A 22,911-nucleotide genomic window follows, 5' to 3' on the forward strand; every position below is an offset into this window, starting at 1 on the left:
CCGCCCCTCGGCGCGTCACGGCCCGGGGCGGCGGCGGCTGAGTCAGCGCCCGGCTCCGCGCCCGGCCCGGCCCGCGCCCCCCGCCGGGCTCCGCGCTGCGCGCACCGCTCCCGTCCGCAGCCCTGCTCGGGGCTTGGCTGCCCGGTCCCGTTCACAGCCCGGTTGGAGCTCCGGGTGCTTGGCAGCCCCGTCCCGTTCGCAGCCGCGTTCGCGCTCTCGCTGCTGCGCAGCCCGGTCCCGTTCCCATCCCGGTTCGCGCTCCCGGGAGTACACAGGGAGATCCCGTTCCAATCCCGGTTTGTGCTCCCGGAGATTTACAGCCCGGTCCCGTTCGCAGCCCGGTTGGAACTCTGGTTCTTCGAACTCCCGCTCGCACTCCCGGTCCCTTCCACAGTCCCGTTTGCTAACAGATCTCTTTGCATCTCTGCACGGGGTCCCTGTGCTTTGTACCCGTCCCGTTCTCAGCCCGGTGCGGGCTCCCGGCGCCCCGCAGCCGGCTCGGGGCTCCCGAGACTCGGGGAGTGGGGTGACCCCGACCTGCAGGAACCGGGGGCAGAGGGTGCAGAGGGTCCCACGCCACTCCCTGCCGTGATTTTGCTCCGGTTTACACTTGCCCGGTGCAAACGCCCGAAAAACGGGAGAAAAGACCCCTTTCAGTGCGAGCTCCGGTGCTCGGGGCCGGGAGCAGAGAGAAGTCTCGGTCCCAGCGGGGGCTGCAGCGCGGGCTGGGGGCTGCGCGGTGACACCTTGACAGAGGCTCTTAGGACCCCGACTTCAACCCTGATTCAGGTCCCGGTTCCTGTCCCAATCCCGGTCCCGATCCTGATCCCCGTCCCGGTCCCGGTGCCGAGCGCCGAGCGGTGCCGCTGCAGCGCCGCTTCTCCCCGCTAGGGGACAGGCGAGAGTCCGGCCGGCGGCAGCGCGGGCAGGGCCGGGAACGGGGATGGGAACGGGAATGGGACCGGGAACGGGAATGGGACCGGGAACGGGAATGGGAATGGGAATGGGAAATGGGAATGGGAATGGTAACGGGAATGGGAATGGTAACAGGAATGGGAAATGGGAATGGGAATGGGAATGGGAACGGGAATGGGAATGGGAACGGGAATGGGAATGAGGAATGGGAATGTGAATGGGAAATGGGAATGGGAATGGGAACGGGAATGGGAACGGAAATGGGAATGGGAAATGGGAATGGGAATGGGAATGGGAATGGGAATGGGAATGGGAATGGGAAATGGGAATGGGACCGGGAATGGGAATGAGGAATGGGAATGTGAATGGGAAATGGGAATGGGAATGGGAACGGGAATGGGAATGGGAACGGGAACGGGAATGGAAATGGGAATGGGAATGGGAAATGGGAATGGGAACGGGAACGGGAACGGGAATGGGAATGGGAATGGGAATGGGAATGGGAATGGGAATGGGAAATGGGAATGAGAACGGGAACGGGAACGGGAATGGGAAATGGGAATGGGAATGGGAATGGGAATAGGAACGGGAATGGGAATGGGAAATGGGAATGGGAATGCGGAATGGGGAATGGGAATATGAATGGGAAATGGGAATGGGAATGGGAATGGGTCTGGGAACAGGAATGGGTATGGGAGCAGTGCTGTACTGGGGGAACTGGGAATGGTCAGTTCCCACTGGGGAGTGGAAGGCTCCAGGGAGACCTCAGAGCCCCTTCCAGTGCCTAAAGGGGCTCCAAGAGAGCTGGAGAGGGACTTTGAACAAGGGCTGGAGTGACAGGACAAGGGGGCATGGCTTCATGCTGACAGATGGCAGAATTAAATGGGATATTGGGAAGAAATTCTTCCCTCTGAGGGTGGTGAGGCCCTGGAATAAGTTGCCCAGAGTGTCTGCACCCATTGCTGGAAATGTCCAAGGCCAGGTAGGACAGGACTTGGAGCAATCTTGTTTAGCAGAAGATGCCTTTGCCCATACAAAGGGGTGGTACAAGATGAGCTTTAAAGTCCCTTCCAACCCAGCCTGTTCTATGATAAAAATAAAATAATAATTTTAAATATACATATATATTAAAAAAACCACTTACAAAAAAAAAAAAATCTCAGCAAAAGGTGATGCTTTAGTGAGGTTCAGGGCAGCAGAAGCCTCACCTATAACACAGAGAGGGACCTCAGGGACAGCCAGAACACACAGACTGGGGCAGAGCAGTGCCTTTCATCAGCACCACTTGGGAAATGGATGGTGCTGAGCTTCTCATCTCCCCTGAGCATGGTGTCACTCTTGGATATTAATTTAAACACCCTCAGAAGGCTTATGGAGGGATTGTGGCTGTCTGTGGCTGTCTCGAAGGGAGCAGCAACTCAAACAGCCCCATCCCTGCCTGCAGGGAAACATCGTGCCCAGAGGCACAAGGACACTTGCAGGAGAGAAAGTGGGACAGTTTCCTGTGTTTATTCATCTGTGTGTGAGACAGCCAAGAAGTTTAATAGCCGAACACAAAGCCCAAATGTATCACCCCAAATAACAAAAAGATCATTTAATTGAAGCAGTTGATGGAAAACAACAGGGGGAGTAGGAAGTGGCAACCTCTGGAGGACAGACAAATCGAATATCTCGATCAGCATTTATTGCTGGCTGTACAACTATTAATAGAGTCAGGAACAGGTAAAAATAGCCTGCTTGAAACCTGCTCCTGGCTGACAGGAAAAAAAATCCATTTGCTTCTTCTAAACAGTTCTTTGGGCAGAGCATGCCAGGAGACAGATGTGCACTGGGATCCTGTGGGCTTGGAGGGGTGGGACCAGAGCCAGACACCCCCTGACAGCAAGGACAGGGTGTCAGGGACCTGGGGTGGGTGGAGGAGAGCTGCTGGTGGGATCTCTGAGAGAAGAGGCCGTGGGCACAGAGCCATCCCAGAGCCCTGCTCCTCACAGAGTCACGCAGAGCCCGAGCAGGGAGCATTACACAGCATTAGCTGAGTCCTCCCAGGCTCATCCACAAACTCATCTCCTGGAGGAGCAAAGCCCATTTGCTGGGAGCTGCTGCCAGTGATTGATGATAAAGGATCCACCTCGCTGCAAGGCAAAGCCTTCCCACAGTTATGACTCTTTTACAAATCACCACCTATTTCTGACCTGACTGCAAATAGCCCAAGGCTTAAAGCAGAGGCAGGGAAAAGGGCATTTCCCCCACGGCTGCCAGAGTTTGTCCCTGCTATTTGTGGGATGTTTTGCTCCTTGCCTGGTTTTTGAAGGTAGAATCTCTTTGATGCAGCAGCTCAGCACAGCCAGAGCCACAGGCAGGATGCTCTGCACGAACCCCAGCGACACCTTTAATGGAATCACCTCCAGCACGGATCAATCCTTGTTCTCTTGCTATTTCCTTCCCTATTTTCACTCTCCTCGGTTTACCAGCCACCTGCCAACCAGCAAAACCCACCCTGTGTCCGTGAGCAAGTGGCTGAGGAAAGGAAATTCCACGAAAGTCACACAAACATCCCGGCGACAGAACACGCAGCTCCCCAGGGCCTGCCTTGGACGAACTGTGCAGCAGCAAAACAGAGCTCCCAGCAGCAGCACCACGGCAGAAATGTAGGAAGCAAAATGTTCCAGGAAGCAGGAGCAGCACTGGGGTGCCCAGCACAGGGACAGGCGAGCAGGGGATACTCGGAAAGGACAATTACATCAGAACATGAGCTTGGTTTCTGAGTGTGCTGCGGAGCTGGGAAGGATCATCCCCCCGGGGCTGGGCTGGCCTCGGTTCACGGCCGGGTCCTGAGCAGTGGAACAGGACTGGAAGAGCCATTTGTGTCCTTCCCACCTGGCACATGCAGAGCCTGCAGCTGTCCCAGGCACGGAGAGGGGCACATCCCACATGAGCTGCTGATCAGATGCTTCACGTCCCACCAGTCATCCCCACTGCAGCAGCACACAGCATTCCCAGGCTCTGGAGAACCAAGCACATGGAGCCCAGCCCAGCTCTCCTGGCTCCCCAGTTCCTGCTTTTCTCCCCCAGGACTGTCCTTTGGACAGGGCCCCTCTCCCTGGGGGCTGTACAGCGAGCTGGTGTCCAGCTCCTTCCCCTGCTCCCAAAGAACCAGTGTGGGCTGCACATTTCCCAGCAGCTGCTGGTGAGCAGCAGGGACTTGTGGGACCCCAAATCCTGCCCTGGCTGCTCCCCCGGGGTGGGAGAGGAGTGAATGGCCAGAGGAAGAGGGGAGCAGCTGGGGAGGGAAGGGAAGGGAGGCTTTAGCCATAGTTCTTGCTTGTCCCCCCGAAGAAAAGCATCTGATTAAATCAAGATGCAGAATCCAGGGTTGCTATTCATTCCCTATATTATTAGCTTGTCTCATTTTATTAAATCTCTTTAAGGCTTTTCAGAAGAAGCACGTAATTCCCAAAATATAATTTTTCCCAGATGAGATATGATGCAGAAGCAGCTTCCTCTCTGGGGACTGGGGGGTGGCTTTATTTGTTTCCCTCCCCCACCCCCTGCTTCTTTAGCAACACTTTTCATGTCTCTTGATTCCTTTTAGCACTTGGGATTTGATTAACAGAGAATCTGAAAGCCTGAGATGTCTCAAATCCCCAGTTCCTGGAGTTATCCAGGCAAGGAGTGGCAAGAGGTCCCTTGAGACACCGTCCCTGTGCTCAGCATGGTGCAGCTCCGAGCCAGGAGCACCCTGGAAATCCCCTGCTCCCAGCTTCCACCTCCTTTCACCCCATCCTCTTGCCCACAGGTCATGCAGCATCCTGCCAGCATGAGCAAAGGTGTCTCCATGTCCTGGACATGTCCCCAGACTCCAGCACCTTCTGCTGCCTTCCAAAGAGCAGAGTTTCCTTCAGCTTCTCTGGGATTAGAGGGAAAGTCACCTGTGACCAGAGACAGGCACCAGCTGGGCTTGGGATACAAGGCACAGGGGAGAGGAGGGCTTGGTGACCCCAGGGGAGGCATTGCTGTGGGCTTCAGGAAGGTTCCCATTGAAATAGAGATGGTTGGCAGGGCTGGCAGGACAGAAATGAAAGCCCAGGAGGAGGCAGGAGCTGGGAGGGCAGTGCCAGGCAGGAGCTGGCCGAGGGAGGGGCAGCAGAGCTGAGGCCTCCCTGCCTGGAGATGTTTCCTGTCAGTCCCACATCTGCTCCTGAGGGATGGAGGGGCTGCACAGGGGTGGAGAGGTTGGGATTTGGGGGAGTTGAGCAAATCCAGGACCCTCAAGGCTCCCTCGAGGCAGAGCCTGGCCCTGACATCTTGCCAGGACTCTGGGGGCTCCGAGCCCTCCTGCTCCCCTGGCTGGGAAAGGAGCTGTGCTCCATAAACAGTTCCTCCCGACGAAAATGCAGCATGGAAAAAGCAGCACATTCCTGCCATTCTTCTCCTTTGAAACAGGATCCAAGGAGGATCCGGCTCACCGGGCTGTCTCGGGCGGCTTTTGAGAGTGAAAATTAAAGAAAACAGCCCTGGTCACTTGTCCTCTGCCTCATGGCAGGAGCTCCGTGCGTAAGGGCCCCCGGAGTGAGGGTGGAAATGGGCTGGGCTGGATGGATGGAGCCTCCTCCACCCTGTCCTGATGCCTGGGGCAGGGGGACAGTGGCCTTGGGATGCTGCTGCTGCTGCTGCTGCTGCTGCTGCTCTCCAGCACTGGGGGAAATTTCAAAGCTCTCCCTGGACACCAATGAGCTGGGAACTGCCTGTATCCCAGATCCCTGAGCATGGAGCTGCCAGCAGAGCCCAGGCAGCTCAGCCCCGGGATGCCCATCCTGCCCATGGCTCCAGCCCGGGATGCCCATCCTGCCCATGGCTCCAGCCCGGGATGCCCATCCTGCCCATGGCTCCAGCCCGGGATGCTCATCCTGCCCATGGCATTTGCTTGGCTCCAGCACTGGGGTTTCCCACATGGCAATAGTTTCCCACCAGGGCATTCTCCCCATTGCTTTGTGAGCAATTAAAGTCCAGATTGTTTTCCCAACACAGCAGGGATAGAACAGGCTGGTTTATTCCCCTGCAAAGATAAATTCTGTCGTGTCCCCTCTCCAGCTCATCAGGATTAAGGGATCCCCAATAAAGCAGTGCCCAAACTGCCCCCAAACCTTAAAGTTCATCTTGGCTTTTACATCAAATCCCAACCACTGGCAAATAAGCCAAGGTTCTGCCTCAGTGCTGGGATGGATTTGGGAGCCCTGAGCAGAGCCCTGAGCCCCTCATTTCTTGCCACCTTCCCAACCAGCCAAGGTGCAGACTCAGCAAGCAGGAGCGGGGTGGGAATGGCAAATTCCCGGTGCTGCCAGTGCCACACGTGCCACCCTGACTGCACCACGTGTTTATTCTCTGTTTGTCTGCCACAGTGTTTATTCTGTGTTTGTTTGCCACATAAGGGCTGATGGCTGTCCCTCCCCTGGGGCAGGGCAGAGCAGCTTCCCTGGGCAGAGCAAACATGGGGTTACAGGCGGTCACAAGAGAGAGAATGGCCTTTGGGAATGTGTCCCTGCTCCTGGATGTCACCACCACCAGGGAAAGGACTGCAGGGTGCAGCCTCCACCTCCCAAAGTGTTCCTGCATGAAGCATCCTGTGGAGCTGGGCTCACATCCCTGTTCCTGGGGTGTTTATGGTACAAATGATCCTCTCATCCCAAGGAATTGCCAGGTGCACTTCCATGGGAGGGAGATGTGTGTGGGGGAGCCATGGAAACAACCACAGCATAGAAAACCTCCATCAGGGTGGGCACAGAGGTTGCCTGGTGGGATGGGGTGAGCTGAGGCAGCACACAGCAGTGACCTGGGTGACCCAGCTGTCCCTGCCAGGTAGGAGTTGAGATTTAACTAGTTTCTCCTCTCCCGGTGTTTGCTCTGGAGAAATATCCCAAACTTCAAAGGAAGTGTTATCTGTGGCATCAGCACACAGCATCACGTGAAGCAATTCCCAAGGCTGCAAACCATCTCCCTGCCAAGCTCCAGTGGGCCCAGAAAGCCCCATCCTGGCTTTTGAAGGCATGAAGGCACAAAAATGGCCCCATGACCCCATTTCCAGGGACCCCATTTCGTCCTTGATGTCTCTGCAGAGCTGGATGCTCCTGCTTGTGCTGCTGCAGAGTTGGGGCTGCATCCAGCTGCTCCTGGGGGTCCCACAGTGCAGGTCTGTCCTCTGGAAGCAGCAGGACTCACCTTCTGACCCTGGCCACGAGATGCACCCCTGCATCCATGCAGGATGTGTCCCAGCTGCAGCCAGGAAGAGGGGAGAGAGCTGTGACACCACCAGCACTTCGTGCTCAGCCTGAAGGTTTCACCCCCTCCCTGGTGCAATCTCCAGTTCTTGGAAATATTAGGCAATTGGAGAGAAATCACTTTTTTTTTTCCTTACAAGCAAGGAGAGTCCCCATATTCCTTGTTGTTAAATAACATAAAACAACACAAATAATGGTGACTCTGTGCTTCCATCCCTGCAGCCCCAGGGAGCAGCACAGCAACTCCTGGGACTGGTCCTGGCCAAGGCCACCCCCTGCCCCAGGGAGAAAGGTGGGCTCAGACCCCATGAGATGGGCTGGAACATCAACTTCCAGCTCCTCACCTTCCCTCTTCAGGGAACAGAGCAGGTGCCTCTAAAACATCAAGCTCCAACTTCATGGCAGCCAGAACCAGTTGTGTGAAAGCAGAGACCTTTAATCCGTGCTGGAAGAGCTGATAAAACCAGGGATGTGTCTGGCACAGCCCCCCAAAAAACCCTTGTGCTGGAAATGGCAGATGGAGGGGGAAGGAGCCTGTGCAGCCATCCCAGCACCAAATCCCTGTGCTCCTGGGGGCTGTGGGCATGGCACGGGAAGCAGCTCCACCACTGGGGTTTATGGTGACAGACACACGTTTCAGGAGGCTGATATTGGCTGGGGAGGGGAATGGTACAACTGGGGTCCCCTCTGGCCTTGCAGAAGGGACTGGGAAAGGCACACGTGGTCCCCAGGCTGGGAATGAGACAGCACAAATGCAGCCCTCGCCGTGCTCTCATTAGGAGTAATTCTTCCCGTATGAGCACGTGCTTCTTCAGCAAATACTGATTTCACTTATCAACAAATCCAAGTTTATTGACATCAGAGACTTTGAGCCAGGACTGGCAACTCTGAGATAAATTGTCTGAATAATGCAATGTATCCTCTCCTCAATGGTTGCTATGGGTACTGGGCCGGTTTTGCCTCCCTCTACAAACATCAGCTGTGAAGGGAATGTGGAAACTTATCTAAAAATAAAATACTATGCCCAAATCTTTGAGAGGAAGGTGGTTGAGATGGCAATAAAAAAATAAATCTATGTGTAATGGTTCTGAAGTGATGAAACACAAACACAGCATTTGTGAGCCCTTCCGGAGGAAATGGAGGCCGGACTGAAAAGAGACCAACACTTTTAATTCTGCTGAGCAATGCCTGCAGGGTGAGTTAATTACAACGTGGAAAAGCAAAAGGAAATGGAACCGTTTCATGGAGGTGACACTGAGAACAGGAAGGACCCTCTGAGGAGGGGACAGTGGTGCTGAGATGTGGTGCCACATTCCAGTGCCCGCACAGGAGCCGGCAGCAGCACAGCTCCCTTCTCCAGCACCTGCTCCTTTGGTCATTTACAGGTTATTTCTCAAACTGTTCTGGGGATCTGTGGAAACAGAGCCTGGGGCTGGAGCATCACCTCTGGAATCTTTCTGTTCAAGGCAGGATTCAGCACTGGACAGTTTTGGGACTGGCTGGTGGCAGGGGTGGAGGGGCACATCCATACCTGGCTGCTGCACGGTGTGGAAGGCAGAAAGAAACCTTGCCCTCTCTTCCCTCCCTCCCTCCACTGCCCCTGCAAGACCGTGGACAACAGCTGGAAGGCACTGGGTGGTGGGAAAGGCAGCAGGACCCTCCTGTGGACCCAGGGAAAAGGAGGGGCTGGGGCATCACCATGGCCTGGGTGGGATATCTGTGAAGGGTAGACAGGGATTGACTCTTCCCCTGGGTCCTCTCCATGCTGGGGCTTTCCCCCAGGACAGCTGGCATCCCTGCATGCCCCTGGGCTGTGCTTTAGGTCATACATTCACATTCCTGTGCTTTTCAGTCACTTCTCTCAGAGCCTTTGTAATAGTGTGGAGATGCTGCAGGGCTCTGCACGGGTGGGAAACTGCAGCCCTGGATGGGGAGGTTCCTTTCCCCAAAAAAGAAGGGTTTTTTTTTTGGGTTTGCAGCAGGTTTTGCTGTTGTTGAGCTCACAGCAGTTTCCCCTGTTCCTTCCCCACCTGTGTCTGAATCCTCAGGGGCTCCTGAGCTTTGTCTGCATCTCGTGGCTCTCAGGCTGCACCTTCAGATGATCTTCAGGACCAGCTGGACCTGGGGCTTCCATTTGCTCAGAGCTCACTTAGGAGAGGCCCCTGGTGTTTCCATCATTAATCTGCTTTCCCTCCAGTCCAAAGGGAATTCCTTCTTGCCTGCAGATCTCCAGTAATCAGGGTGGGAGAAGAGGTGGGGAGGTCCCACACTGTGGAACTCCTGGGAGAGCATCAGGAGCTGCCACCATGCTCAGGCTGTTCCTCTGGTCGCTTCCAGTGCTGCAGGGAGCTCAGCTGGCTCATTAAGGGTTGCTGGGTTAATTAGTAGGATACATCTCAGTAGGAAAATGGGCAAATCAGACAGTGTGGGGACCGAGAGGCACGAGGTACCCCAGAGAGTGCCCTGCAAAAGGCAAAGGAACAAGAGTCCATTGGGGCCCTCACTGGTGCCACAGCAGCCCTGTCACAGCAGCACAGTGCTGCCAGAACCTCAGCAGTGCAGTGGGATTGTCCCAGCTCTCCAAAACCCAGCAGGCAAATGCACTGGGGGCTCCAAGGTGGCAACAAACCCCCAGGAAAGGAGCCTGGCCAGAAGCTTGTGCTGTTGGAGAAGCTTTTGGCACCCCAAACAAGCCTGGGCTGAGGTTTTAGGGTGAACCCACTGGCAGAAATGTTCCTGGCTCAGGCAAGGAGCATCTGGAGCAGGGAGGCCTGATTTCCCTGAGGGATGAGCAGGCACACACGCCCTGTCACACCATCCCTGCCACTCTCTGGAGCACCTGCCATGGCCAATAGTTGTATTTTTCTGCCTGATTCAGATTAAGCCTGGAGCCTCAAAGCCTCCCAGCAATTTTCCCTCGCACTGATTCTCAAGTGTATAATCAAAACAATTTGGGGGCTGCTGTCGGGTGCCAAGAGGCAGACACAACTGCTGCTGTGAAAAACATCTCTGCCTGGGATTCTGCACAGGCTTGAAGCTCCAACGCTTTGAGAAGTGTGGGAAGGGCTCTGGAGGAGCCAGGGAAGGCAGGGCTGGCCTGGGGGGCTCCTTGGTGGGGGAGCCCAGCAAAGCAGCCCTGAAATGCTCCCATCAGCAAACGTACCTGGGGCTACTTGCTCTTCACTCCCTTCTGCTTCCTCCGATAGATTTCCTCTGTGAAAGGCCTGGAGTTGGCAGGATGGGAATTTGGGGAGACAGGGGGGGGCAGAGACAGAAGAGAGGGGCAAAAGAAGGGAGGAAGAATTAAAATCAAGGCTACTGAGTGCTCACCTTTGAGCCTACAAAATTTGTCCTTCACGGGTTGGCACAGCCTGACTCTTCCTGTGCTGTGGCAATCCTGGTTTCAGCCTCTCTGGATTGTGGAGCAGCTATAGGAACCATCCCTGTGCCAAGCAGGACAAGGCTCAGCACACACCCAGACTCCCCTCAGGCAGACCATGGCTCTCTGCATCTCCTTCTCCCTTGCAAATACAAAAGACCTTTCACTGCTGAAGTACCACTGCTGCTTCTGGGAGTTATTTTGTGCTGCTCCATCCTGTGCTGCTGGCTGGGCTATTGTAGTGCAAAACAGCAGAGAAGCCTATCCAAGGAACTACAAAATGCAAGTGCTTCTTGTAGGGGGCTCTTGTGAAGACACAATGAGTCCTCTCACTGCCTTCCTTATTGTTCTTCTATACACAGAATCTGGCATCCAAAAGGAAAAAAGACCTAATTTTGATAAAAATAAAAAAACCCACACAAATGTTCCTAGAACTCAGCAAATAGCTTCAGAGTGCAATCTGCCCATTATCAAAACAATTGAAAAAAAATCCTCTGTTTTCCTTCTCCCCTACTGAATTAATTGGGAAAAAAAAAAAAACCAAAAAAAACCATCTCTACTTGTGCAGTTCTCTGAAACCTCGAGAGTTTAAGCTGGTAGAAATAATTAGAAGCTCTCCAGTTGTGCACAGCTACTCACCCCTCGTACAGCACAGCAATTGTGTAGGAAATTGCCACTACAGCTGTCAGCAAAAGGCCAGCTGGGCTGGCGTGCCTGTTTTGAAAGAGAAGGGAAAGATCAGGTAAGTACATGGGCTTATGCAAGACCTGGTTGAGAAAGTGAAATGAGACACTGGGCTGCAGAGAGCTCTCACTCCTCATTAAACAGAAGCAAACAAAAGGGTTGGGGTTTTTTTTGTGCTTAATGTTAACTGTCTTAGACAGATGTTACTTGGCAAAGGCTCTTCCCCAGCCTACTTCAGCGACTTCTTTTAAGTCTGATCCCTGCACGTCTCTGCTGTGAGAGCTCCTGCTTTGATGCTAAATCCTGAGATTATGGGGGTGTTTAAGGGCTGAGCAGCTGCTGACACATGGCTGCAGCTCCCAGCCCATGCTCTGAGGGACATGCCTGATGTCCCAAAAAGGTGGGCCACCCAGGGCACAGGGACACCAGGCAGCCAGAGCAGTGCATGGCATCACACGCACGTGGTGGTTCAGCCAGTGCAGGGATGGGGATGGGAAGGGATGGGAAGGGATGGGAAGGTCCATTCCTGCCCTGGGAAGGGTGCTGGGGTGGGTGCTGCACTGGGGCTGGGTGCTGGGGGCTTGGTTCACTTTTAAACCCATTTCAAGGTGTTTCAGGAAGGTGTCCTCCAGCCAGATGTCACCAGGCCCAGCACGGGGCACTGATGCCTCACTCTGGTTATGGGGAGAGATGACCAAGAACTGAGGACACAATGGACATGGCTGCTCCTTTTAGCAGAGGCCACAGCTTGGGGACCAAAAATCCTCATCACCTCCTGCTCTGAAGAGAGATGTCATAGAATCATAATCACAGAATGGCTTTGACTGGGAGGGATCTCACTCAAACCCCATCTCATCCCACCCCTGCCATGGGCAGGGACACCTTCCACAATCCCAGCCTGCTCCAAACCCTGTCCAGCCTGGCCTTGCACATTTCCCCACCAAGGACCAGCTAAATACTTTATTTGCTGACAGCCAGCTCTCACCCCTCTCAGAGCTGCCCCCAGCAGTTAAAGCCAATCACCAGTGTCCTAATTAAGGGGGGCAATTAAGATAAGCTTTAAAGTTTCTTCCAACCCAAACCATTCTGTGATTTTATGAGGATAAACATCCCACAAGCCTGGTGCAAGGTGACTTGTGCTGCTGGGAAAACACACCTGCAGAGAGAGACTGAACTACCTTAACCTCACACTGGAGCCACTCTCAGGTACCACCCAGCCTCCTCAGTCCCTGGAGAGGCACCCACAAATCCCCACTTTTTCACCATTTTCATTCTGCAATAACTTTTTCCCTCATTAGGAAGCTTCGGGCAATTTCCTTCTCTCCCAAGCCCCTGCTATTACATGCTTAGTCATGTCTCCTTCTTGATTCCTATCAGAGAGAACAAATTTACATGATTGTTTGTTGACAGCAAGACCTCTAATTGCATCATTTGGCTGCAGCTCCAGCTCTGATTTACACAGCCTGTTGCTGTGAGTTAGAACACTTCCCTACCAGAGGCACACAAAGCTGTCCCCACACAGTGACTGCTCCATTTGTCTGGCAGGAGAAATGAGGCTGCTCAGCTCAGGTGATGAGCAGCATTTGGGTGAACTGTTCCTGTCCTCTTACGAGCCTGACCTACATACTGGGCCACATCTGATTGAAGCAGCAACGATGAATCAGTCAGGAAGGGTTTGCTGTCCTGCTAGGACTTTTTTTTTGGGTAGGAAATCTGTCTGTCCCCAGCCTTGCTGCTGGGTTGTCACCCCACTTGATGCTTTTAAGGCTGGACAGGCTGATGTGATGTGTTTTCATCCCTTATGGGTGAGGATGGATCAATCCTTTGGGTTCTGATGCCATGATAAGGAGTGTGATGCATCCCCCAGGGAGGACAAATGTGCTCTGTGTTTTAGGTCTGGCCAGAATCAGACAGCTGCAGGATTCCTCCAGCATCCTCCTGCTGCCACCAGGATGGGACATCAGCTGTGGTCACTGAGGGCAGACACCTGACAGCTTCTGAAAGCCCTGGGAGCTCAGGAGAAAGCGTGGACCCCAAAAATATCAGCCAGTGGAGAGTGTCCAGAGAAGGGAACAGAGCTGGGGATGGGTCTGGAGCACCAGGAGCAGCTGAGGGAGGTGGGTGGGCTCAGCCTGGAGGCTCAGGGGGAACTTCTCACTCTCTCCAGCTCCCTGGCAGAAGGGTGAAGCCAGGGATACAAGCAGCAGGAAAAGAGGAAATGGCCTCAAGGTGCACCACAGGAGGTTTAGGTTGGATAATGGGAAAATTTCTTCCCTGGAAGTGCTGTCAAGCCCTGGCATGGCTACCCAGGGCAGTGGTGGAGCCACCATCCCTGGAGGGATCTAAAAGCCATGTAAATGTGGCACTTGGGGACATGTTTTAGTGCTGATCATGGCAGTGCTGGGTTAATGCTCGGACTCGATGATCTTATAATTCTTTTCCAACCTAAATGATTGTGTGACTGTATGAACTGAGGTCCCAGGGAAGAGAAACAGCCAAAAACCACCGTGAGAAGGGTTGTGCTGAGCTCCCCCCAGGCAGGTGGGTGGTGTCTTGGTGCCACTCTGCACAGCTCCAGCAATTTGTTCACAGCAATTATTTGTCACGCCTGGCTGGCCTTAATGGTGGCAGCCTTTTAAGGAGAAAAAGGAGGCAATCACTGCTGTCCTGAGCTGCCTGCAGCTGCTCCTGCCCAGAACTGTGCTGGAAGAGCACAAGGAGAGGGGTGAAGAAGGGATTCTGCGACAGAAACAGCTCAGGAGGTTTCAGTGGATTCTGCCACGGTTTTAGGAAGTAGTTTGATGCTGATTTTAAAACAAATAAAGATCTCCTTATAATTCCTCCTGGTCAAATTCCTACTTCTGTGCTGCTGTGGGGGTGGTGGTGTGGTGTGGGGGGACTCATCCTGCCCCAGCTCTGCCCCACTCCCCATAGCAACATAAACATTTCCAGGGTGCTGCTGCAGCCCCTGTGGCCAACAGCACTGCCTCCCTTTGGCATTTAAATCCTGCACCATTCCCTGGGATTTAAACCTCATCCAGTGCCATGGCTCTGCCAGGAAGGGAAGCAGCCTCATGCAGCCAGCCCTGACAGCACCTGGGGGGAATTCAAGTGCAGAACTAACAGCAACAAGGCTCAGTGGAGACAGGAGAGAAACCATCAGCTTTACTTATTACCAGGGGCTGCACACATGGCTGAAAAAATGACCAGAATGTGGTAAAGCACTTCATTTTTCCCACCCAAGCAGAGGAGAGGTGGTCACAGTCAGGAGCACCAGTGTAAAATACCCAGTGACAACAGCCTGCAACACTCCACGGGCTCCTGAAGTAACACAGCCAGGGCTTTTTTTTTTTTTTTTTTTTCCTGGGCAAATAAATAAAATGTGATATTAAATGAGAACCACATCAAACTTGTTAGACTGAATAGAGTATATTGCTCATTTGCTGCTAAATTACAGCCTATTCATTTCCTCCTAAGCAGGCTATTAAGCTGTGCTGGAGCACACAAGGAGCATTTCGGAAGTGTTTTCACCATGGGCTGGGGGAAAGGGTGGCTTGGCTTGTTTTGCTTTTTTCAGAGTAATTGCAGGGTCACACTGCTCCCCAGTACCAGTGCCCTGCCCCTGCAGAGTGACACCCTGCATGAATTTGGCCCTGAATGTTGATTTTTCCACGTGCAGAGCCTGCCAAGGACCTTGTTCACTGCAGAGCATTTGCTGATGCCTCCTCTCTCCCAGCACTTGGCCGCTATTTATTTTTCTACAACAAATGCTGCGAGTGTTTCGAGACAGCACAAGATTTTCCACGCACAAAAATAGCCAGGGAGCCAGAAGTCAGGGCAGGCAGCACTTTCTCTGCCATCAGAGTGTCTTTTTGGCCCTAAATGCACCCTGGCACCTGCTGCCCTGCCAAGAGACCCCACATGCCCCTACAAGCAGAGGCGTGTGCAGGGGCATGTACTCACATGAGGGACCAGCCCAGGTAGATGGCTGTGCTGCCCCAGTACATGGGGTTATCCAGGATGCTGAAGGGGAAGCTGGTCACTTTTTCCTCCATCAGGATGCCAAAGTAATCACCTAAGAGCAAGCAGAGAGCTTCTGGTTAGGCTCCATGAAATTGGGAGTCGTGGGGGGCTTTGGCACACGGACACCCTCCCTGTGCCACAGGGCACCCCTGGCAGGGACACACAGCTAAGGCTTTCAGCACTGACTTCCAGGCTGAGGAAACAGCAACAAAAAAGCTGTTTGTTTTCTCTGTGTCTATCAGCTTTTCCAGGAATGGCTCTTTGCCCACGAGGAAGGCTCCTGCATTGCAATGAGGTTGTGGCAGCCATGTCCCTCATCAGGACACAGCTCTCGAGGTCCCAACTGGTTAATTCTGGTTTTTTCATTTGTAAAATTGCCTGTCAAATGCCACTCCACGAGGAGGCAAGTGCATGGGATCAAATCCATTTAATGTGAAAATAAACCCAGGGCTGTGAAATGGTGTTTGGAGCTGTTTTCATCATGACCACCACAACCAAATGCCCTCATCCATAATGTCACCCTTATCTCATAGTTCAGAGAATTTCTCAGAATTTCAGAAAATAGCACCTCTGCCTACAAAACACTCAGTTATTGGCACAATGATGATGATGATAATGGGTGATTGTCACCTGTAATGAGGAAAGCTTTCAGAACTGTCAGCATCCAACCAGCTTCCCATCTACCCTGGAGTAATCCTTCCATCCTCCTGAAAGGAGCTTGGGAAAGAAATGACAAGGAGATGTGCAGCTTGTGAGCAACATTTCAGAGGGGTAAAGGGCCAGGATGCAGATCTCTGATTCTGCTGGCCTTACAAGTGAGACCACAAAGCACCACACCTACATGACTTTTAAATCCCTCCACTGCCCTGGGCACCCTGTGCCAGGGCTTGACAACCCCTTTGGTGAAGAATTTTTTCCTGACACCAAATGTAAACATCCCCTGGTACAACCTGAGGTCATTTCCTCTTGCCCTGTCCCTGTTCCCTGGGAGCAGAGCCTGACCCCTCTCTGGCTGCACCCTCCTGTCAGGGACTTGTGGAGAGCCAAAAAGTTCCCTCTGAACCTCCTTTTCTCCAGGCTGAGCCCCTCCCAGCTCTTTCAGCTACTCCTGGTGCTCCAGACCCCTGCCCAGCTGCATTCCCTTCTGCTCCATCCATGCTCCATGTCCACTGCACAAGCACTGATCCATGAGGAGCAGCCTGTCCCTCAGCCACCCCCCAGGCTGAGCTCCCAGCTTTGCTGCCAGCCCTTCCCTGACCTTGGGCAAGTCTCCTCTGTCCCTCCAGGTGCTATTGTGCACTGATCATAACATCAGTCTTTCTTAGAGCACAGAGGGTGGTGAGGATTAATGTATGGTGAGAAAGTGCTCACAAATCCAGATGAAAGGCATTACAGGAGTGCAAACTATTCAAGGTTATTATTATTACCTGGATCGTAGTGTAATTTCTTTGACCTCACATGGTGCTAAAACATTTATTTCTGAGGATAAACAGCCCCTGCCCAATTACACAATGCTTTTGGGTTTTAACTGCAGGCCACTAAGTGAGATAATTGCCTTGAATTCATACTATATGTTCTCATAGTTACTTGGCAATACATCTCTGAGATTGTTCTGGTAGAAAGAACACATCACCCCCTGCCACAGCCCGTTTCTGTGCTTTCTTATGTGTCAAAATGCTTCATTATCCCCTGCCCACCCTCGCCCTTGAGCTGAACACCTCATTCCCCATATGGCCCTGGCACTGAGGAGGTTCACACAAAGCCCTGGGTCTGTGGGGCTGGCAGGGGCTTATCTGTGCCCAGCACTGGTGGGGCTGTGCAACCCTCCAGGCAGGCTCCCCAGGAGCAGGAGCACACAGGCAGCTCCCCAGGAGCTTTTCCAATGTAATCTCTGCCTCTAAACCTGCACAGGTCAATGAACATGACCACCAGAGAGGTGGTTTCCATGTGTTTATGTTCAGAGAGGTGCTTAGGGACAGCTCTGTGTGTGGTGTTGTACAGCATCACCTTGGGCATCTCCTGTGCCTTCACTGAGCCCTCAAATCAGGGAAATCAGGAATCAGCTCCTTGCCAAGCTGAGGCACTAAAAGGAGCTGTTTTTTGCTGGAGGAATGTGCAGCCATCTCACTGCTCAGGGTGGGATCACAGCAGCAAAAAGCCACTCTGCAAGGTCCCCCAGACTGCCTGGAGCCTGACCTGGGCTGCAGCACCCCCTCTGCTTCACCCCAGAGAGCTGTCAGCTTCTCCAGGCCCAGCAACAGACTTTGGCAAAGTCAGATTGACTTGAAATCTTGGTCAGTGCTGGAAGAAATGTCACTGGGGTAGGAGGGTATGAGGCAGATGGGCTCAGACAGGCAAAGCAGCCTCCCCACAACCTCAGCCTTGAGATAAGCCCAGCCCTCATCACTGTGCTTTTTGGGAAACAGGGCAGAAAAGGAGGGTGCTGAAGTGATGCCTGAATCCCAGTGAGGGCACAGCATGGGGACAGGGCACCAGGGATGGCTCTGCCAGGGAGAGGGGCCACATCCAGCTGCTGCAAACAGCATCTGGAGCTGGTGCTGCTGTGCTGGAGATGGGGTGGCACAGCCAGGCTGCTGGAGAAGGGTGACTCACACAGCTCCCACTGCACCATTTAGCCCACACTAGAGAGACAAAGTGTTCTGCAGCTGCTCCAAAGCCTAATGTGCTGTAAGGAAGGAATTCAACAGGAAGCCCTGTACCCTGCCTGGTTCAGCTGTCACTGCTGTAGAAAAACCCACAAAGGGTCAAATCCAGCTCCAGTAATTTTTCAAGTGCCTGCTGTCAGAGGCTCTCTCAAAACTTCTCTTGAGCTCAGATGTTGACAATGAGAAGAAGCTGAACTCCCCTCCTTGCCAAAGCAGTGCAGCCCTTTGCTATGTGGAGTCCTTGTTCCTCCTGCAGCACCAGGGCAGCACTAAAATCCTGCATGGATCTGGGAAGTACCACTCCTGAGAGTCCTGAGCAAGAGAATATCCCACGTGAGATCCTCAGAGACCTGCAGACCCATTGTCCTCCCCTTGGCTGGCCAACAAAGCATGCTGAGGGATATTCTCCATTAAGAGTTGGCTGACTTGGACTGGTGGGGCTTGTGTGGAGTGGAGAAGCTGTTACCAGTGCAAGGATGGATCCTCTGTGGGGCTCCAGCTGGGCTGTGCCTCAGTGCTGCAGAGGTCCTGAGCCAGCCTGGCTGCACTGGCATGCATGGCACGTCCCCACCCTGACTCAGCTCTGCCCTGGTGCCTGTCCCACCCTGCTAGCAGAGAGAGCTGGTCCTTGCTGTGTCAGTCCAGGGCAGGGGTGGCAGGGAGGATGGAGCTGAATTGCCTTTATATGGACCCCTAGCACCCATCTCTGCCCTGCCTCGGGGGATGCAGATCTGAGGGCCAGGGCCCTCTCACCTCTTACGCTGAGCCTGACTCACTTGTTTGCTTTTTCCCAGCAGTTCAAGTCCAGTGGATCCTCCTGGTGGGATGAATCAGGCTTTACGTAAACAACTCCAGATCTGGCTGAACTTCAGGAGCATTCAAGCAGCTCTTGCTGATGGGTACTCCTGTGCCTGGCCTTTCTGGACATGTCTCCACAGGCACAACATCACTTCAGGGGCTGCTGGGGGTTTTGGAGGATGCTGGTGCCCAGTAGCTGAGGGACAGGGGTGTGACGGGGGCCAGGAGTGAGGCTGCACACAGAGGGTGAGGGCACATGTTTAGGAGTGCTGAGCTCTATTTCTGGAAGCAGGATTTTGGCCAACTCAACACATTTCTTTGCAACTCCACTTGAAACCAGGAAGGCTTATTACATCCCTCTCTTCTTCCTAGCGACGCCACAGGAGCTAATTGAATTTGGTTTGTAAAGCACTTGCAAAAGCACAGCCTAAATGAGGTGTCAAAGCTGGGGCTGTGATTATTTCAGCCAGCAGGAGCTGCCCCTTTCCTTGGATATTTATTGTTCCTGTCTCTACTTTATTTTTATGAATTCCACACATACTGGCATGTTTTCAAAGTCAACAATGCTAACAGAATTACGCTCTAAATGTGAAAGCAGGCACAGTGGAAAATGCCTTCTGCTATAAAGTGGGAGATAAAAGGATCTGTCAACGAACATCAGGTTTATTGCAGAGGGGAGAGCAAACAACATCCTGCCTCAGCACGTGTGATGAGCAGGTGGGTGCTTGGAGCAGGGCTGCTGGACAGCTCACACACGCTGTGCCAGTGCCACTTGTGAGGTCTTGAATTTGGGGTCCCTTTCTGGAGGGTGTGTGGGCTGGCAGATGAGCAGCTGTGCTCCAAACCTCCAGCCTTGATGCTGGAGGTGATGGGATTTGCTGTATAAAACCACCGTGCCATCCCCTCTGTGGTAACAGCAGGGTTGGGTCCTGCTTTGGTATCATAATGACAAATCTAACAAGGACAAGGAAAGTCCTGCAGGACTCTGCCCTAGCAAGAGATCCCTGCAAGGATTAAATGCACTTTCTGGTAAAGCTGTTGGATTTTCAGTGCTTACCTAGGAACGTCCCAGTGAATCCCAGTGCCAAGAAGCTGGAGATGACAAACAAGGTCCCTACAGCCGAGATGGCCAAGCCTGAGTAGTAGGTCCAGTGGCAGTCCCAGCCCTCCAGCTTTGGCTGGTTCCTCATGGCTTCTGTGAAGCTGTTGGGGAGACAACAAGGGCTGTTAAAAGCAGCAACTCATAACTAACATCACTCAGGTCTCCTTGGGAGATGTGGAGCTTTGGGAAGCTGCTGAGGAGGTCCCTCTTCAGATCCCTTTCTTCTACTCAACCTCCCAATGGGAGAAGCAATCAGCTGAAGACTGTGAGGAGCCAGGGTTTGACCTGGGGCAGCTATTTCTACTCACAACCCTTGCTCACACCTGGAAATACCAGTCCCACTGATTTGTGATATCAAATGCTTTGCCTTATTCACCAAATCCCAGTTTTCCTCCTGACTGAGAGCTCTGGGACAGACGCCCTTGCAAACGCTGGAGGCTGCGATGCCTCGGCACAGGACTCGAAGGCTTGGGAACAATTGGCTGGATTATCTCGTGCTCCCACCCCCGTTCCCCTCCATCAAAATATTTTGCAGCATTCATGTGTTAGCCACGTGCCCAGGAGTGATTCACGGCTGGAGCCTGACAGTCAGGGGGAGGATTGGAACAGCGAAAGGAAAATACGAGAGACGAGGAGCTCTGGAGTGTGAGCACAGCTCCTCCCTCCCAGGCTGGGGCAGGCATTCTGGGTCTGGCCTTCCAAATACTCATTTATGACTGGAATAATGGTGACCCCTCCCTCCAGCCCCCTGAGCTCTGCCCAGGGCAGGGCTTGGCAGGCTCAGCATGGCACACGGCTCCCGCACGAACGCGCGATGACAAAAGAGACAATGCTGGGATTAAAAAACACCATTAATAACCCAGAGGAGGTAACAGACCCACAGAGCTCTACACAGTGTTTCTCCACATGTTGTTGACACATGAAGTAGGAAACTTTGAGCCTTTTTTTAATGAGCACCCTGGAGGCTAAAATTTCAAGTGGAATAACAGCTCTCCTGCGCCTCTGGCCACCAGTCTGTCAGGGCCAGGAGAGTTATTCCTGCCCACAGTCCCGGGCTCCTCAGCTGCAAAGTGCTTCCATAGTGCTACCTGCAGGGCTTGGGATAGCTATTTTCCCTGGTGTCCATCTTCCCTAAGCCCTGCAAACCTCTGGATTTTCCCTGTTGCCCAAATAAAAGCCAAGAGAGACAGTCCTGCCTGCATGGCTGAAGGCCAGGCAGCTGGAACCACATCTTTCAAAGGTTTCATGGCAAGTTCATGCACCAAGCAAGCCCAGGATAATGCTTAAACTCTGTGGTTCAGGAATCTGGATGATATCCTTTGTTCACTTTGAGCTTGGTCCCACTAGGCTTTCTATTGTTGAGGAGTTTTTAGGACCCCAGAACAAGACATTCAATCATTAGTTTGGTCTGGAGCAAGGAAACAAAACACGGAATAAATGTAAAATGCTCAGAAGTGAGCAAAACCACAGCATCTGGGTGATTTCCACTCTGGAAATTACAGGGAAATTCCTTTTCCCAGGAGCCAAGCACACACAGAGGAACAACAGCGTGGCCCCAGGCAATGTAGGCAGAGTCCCCAGGGCTGGCTCTCCTCCAGTGTCCAGCAGAGCTCCCTGTGCTCACCAGGCTCACACTGCCTTAGCTCAAAATCATTTCCGAGGGGACGATGCAGATCTGGCTGCACCTGAGGCAGCAGCAGCTGCACCACCCTTTGCATCATCTCCATGGTGGTTATTTTTAAATGACACAAGTCTCCTCTACGAGGAAGCCAAAAAATCCATGTCCCTGCTACCAGCACCGCCTGGGTTTGGGAGGAAAGCAATCCCCCTGAAGGGATGTGCTTTTCTGCCCAAGGAATTCTGGCCTGGCTGTGCACTCAAAACACACCCTGACACCCCTGGGGATGCTCTGCAGCTCCTTCCTCACACAGAGGAGGATGTGCCTTTCACAGCATGAAGGTTTGGCTCCACATCTGACCTGGACCTATCCAGAGGGCATCAGCACCAAGAAGGATGTTACAGGAATTTGCTGATCCTCAGGGAGGCAAACCTGGGACAGCAATGCTGTGCTGGAACCCACCTGGATGCCAGGCATTGGCAAAGAGATGGCAAAGCAGAAAGAAGTACAGCAAGAGCAAAGCCCTCAGAGCCTGCTTCTTGTTCTGGATTCACACCCTCTCACATCCTTGGGGCTCCTCTATCCCATGCTGATGACCCGATTTGGTCTCAGAACATTGAACAAAGGTGGCTTCAAGAACACAAACTGGTTGGCTGGAAATCAGCATGGGAAGTTTTGCAACCAGCACATGGAATGGTTTGTTTTGGCAAAGCTGTCTCTCCTGCTCCAGATGATCCCATCCTTCCTTCCCATGGTCGGATAGGCCTGCATTAGTTATTCTCATCAGCATGTCTTGCTCAGTTCCCTGCTGTCTGGCTTACAGCTTGGGAGGGAGGTGTTTGCACGGAGATAATGGACTGTCTTTCCCTCTAGGAATGGTTTATATCTTCCTAAACACACTCTGTATTTGCATTAAACATGATGCGCTCAGGAGTTTTCAGAATTGGTAAATAAACCTTTTAAGCATTTATGATGCTGGGCCGTGACAAGCAGCACGGAGCCATCAATTATTGCAGCATCCACCACGCTGAGGGAGCCTCCCTGGCCGTGTTTCACCCTCCCTGGCAGGGAAGGACAAGGTTTGGGGCATTTCCCTTGCTAGGGAGCTGAAATATGACATATTTCAGTCTGTCATGAAACCAGTCCCTTCCTTCATGTGCCTCTGAGTCACGTTGGTGACAACATTTATTTCAGGCTCACGACAAGGCAGCGGCGCAGCTCAGCATCCAAGAGGACAGCAATTAGAGCCAGGCTTTGTCCCAGTACCTGGAACTGCATTCTGTGCTGAGCTGAGCCATTGCCATGGTGAGGAGCATCCATCCCTCCTCCAGCACAGGGAGGGTGGTGAGGCTCAGACCTACTTTGATCACATCCCTGGCTGCTGCCATGGCAGGGCTTGGAAGATGCCCCCAGCTTTTGCAAAGGTAATGGGGCTTCCCCTGACAGCTCCC

General features: G+C 53.1%; 1 protein-coding gene across 2 annotated transcripts in view; it reads right to left on the bottom strand.

Annotated features, from left to right (window-relative positions):
* Positions 1-8,339: 8,339 nt before the first annotated feature.
* PEMT (phosphatidylethanolamine N-methyltransferase) overlaps positions 8,340-22,911 on the bottom strand; it is a 41,687-nt gene continuing 27,115 nt past the window's right edge. For both annotated transcript variants that reach the window (XM_059861255.1, XM_059861256.1), the window contains exons 4-8: positions 19,798-19,943; positions 15,217-15,328; positions 11,209-11,283; positions 10,354-10,414; positions 8,340-9,653 (exon numbers count right to left, since the gene is read on the bottom strand). In XM_059861255.1, the coding sequence (XP_059717238.1) occupies positions 10,360-10,414; positions 11,209-11,283; positions 15,217-15,328; positions 19,798-19,943 (388 nt within the window). In that variant the 3' untranslated portion in view covers positions 8,340-9,653; positions 10,354-10,359. The remainder of the gene's footprint in view (positions 9,654-10,353; positions 10,415-11,208; positions 11,284-15,216; positions 15,329-19,797; positions 19,944-22,911) is intronic.

The sequence above is a fragment of the Haemorhous mexicanus genome, chromosome 17 (assembly GCF_027477595.1).
Source record: "Haemorhous mexicanus isolate bHaeMex1 chromosome 17, bHaeMex1.pri, whole genome shotgun sequence".
In the NCBI taxonomy this organism is placed as follows: Eukaryota; Metazoa; Chordata; class Aves; order Passeriformes; family Fringillidae; genus Haemorhous; species Haemorhous mexicanus.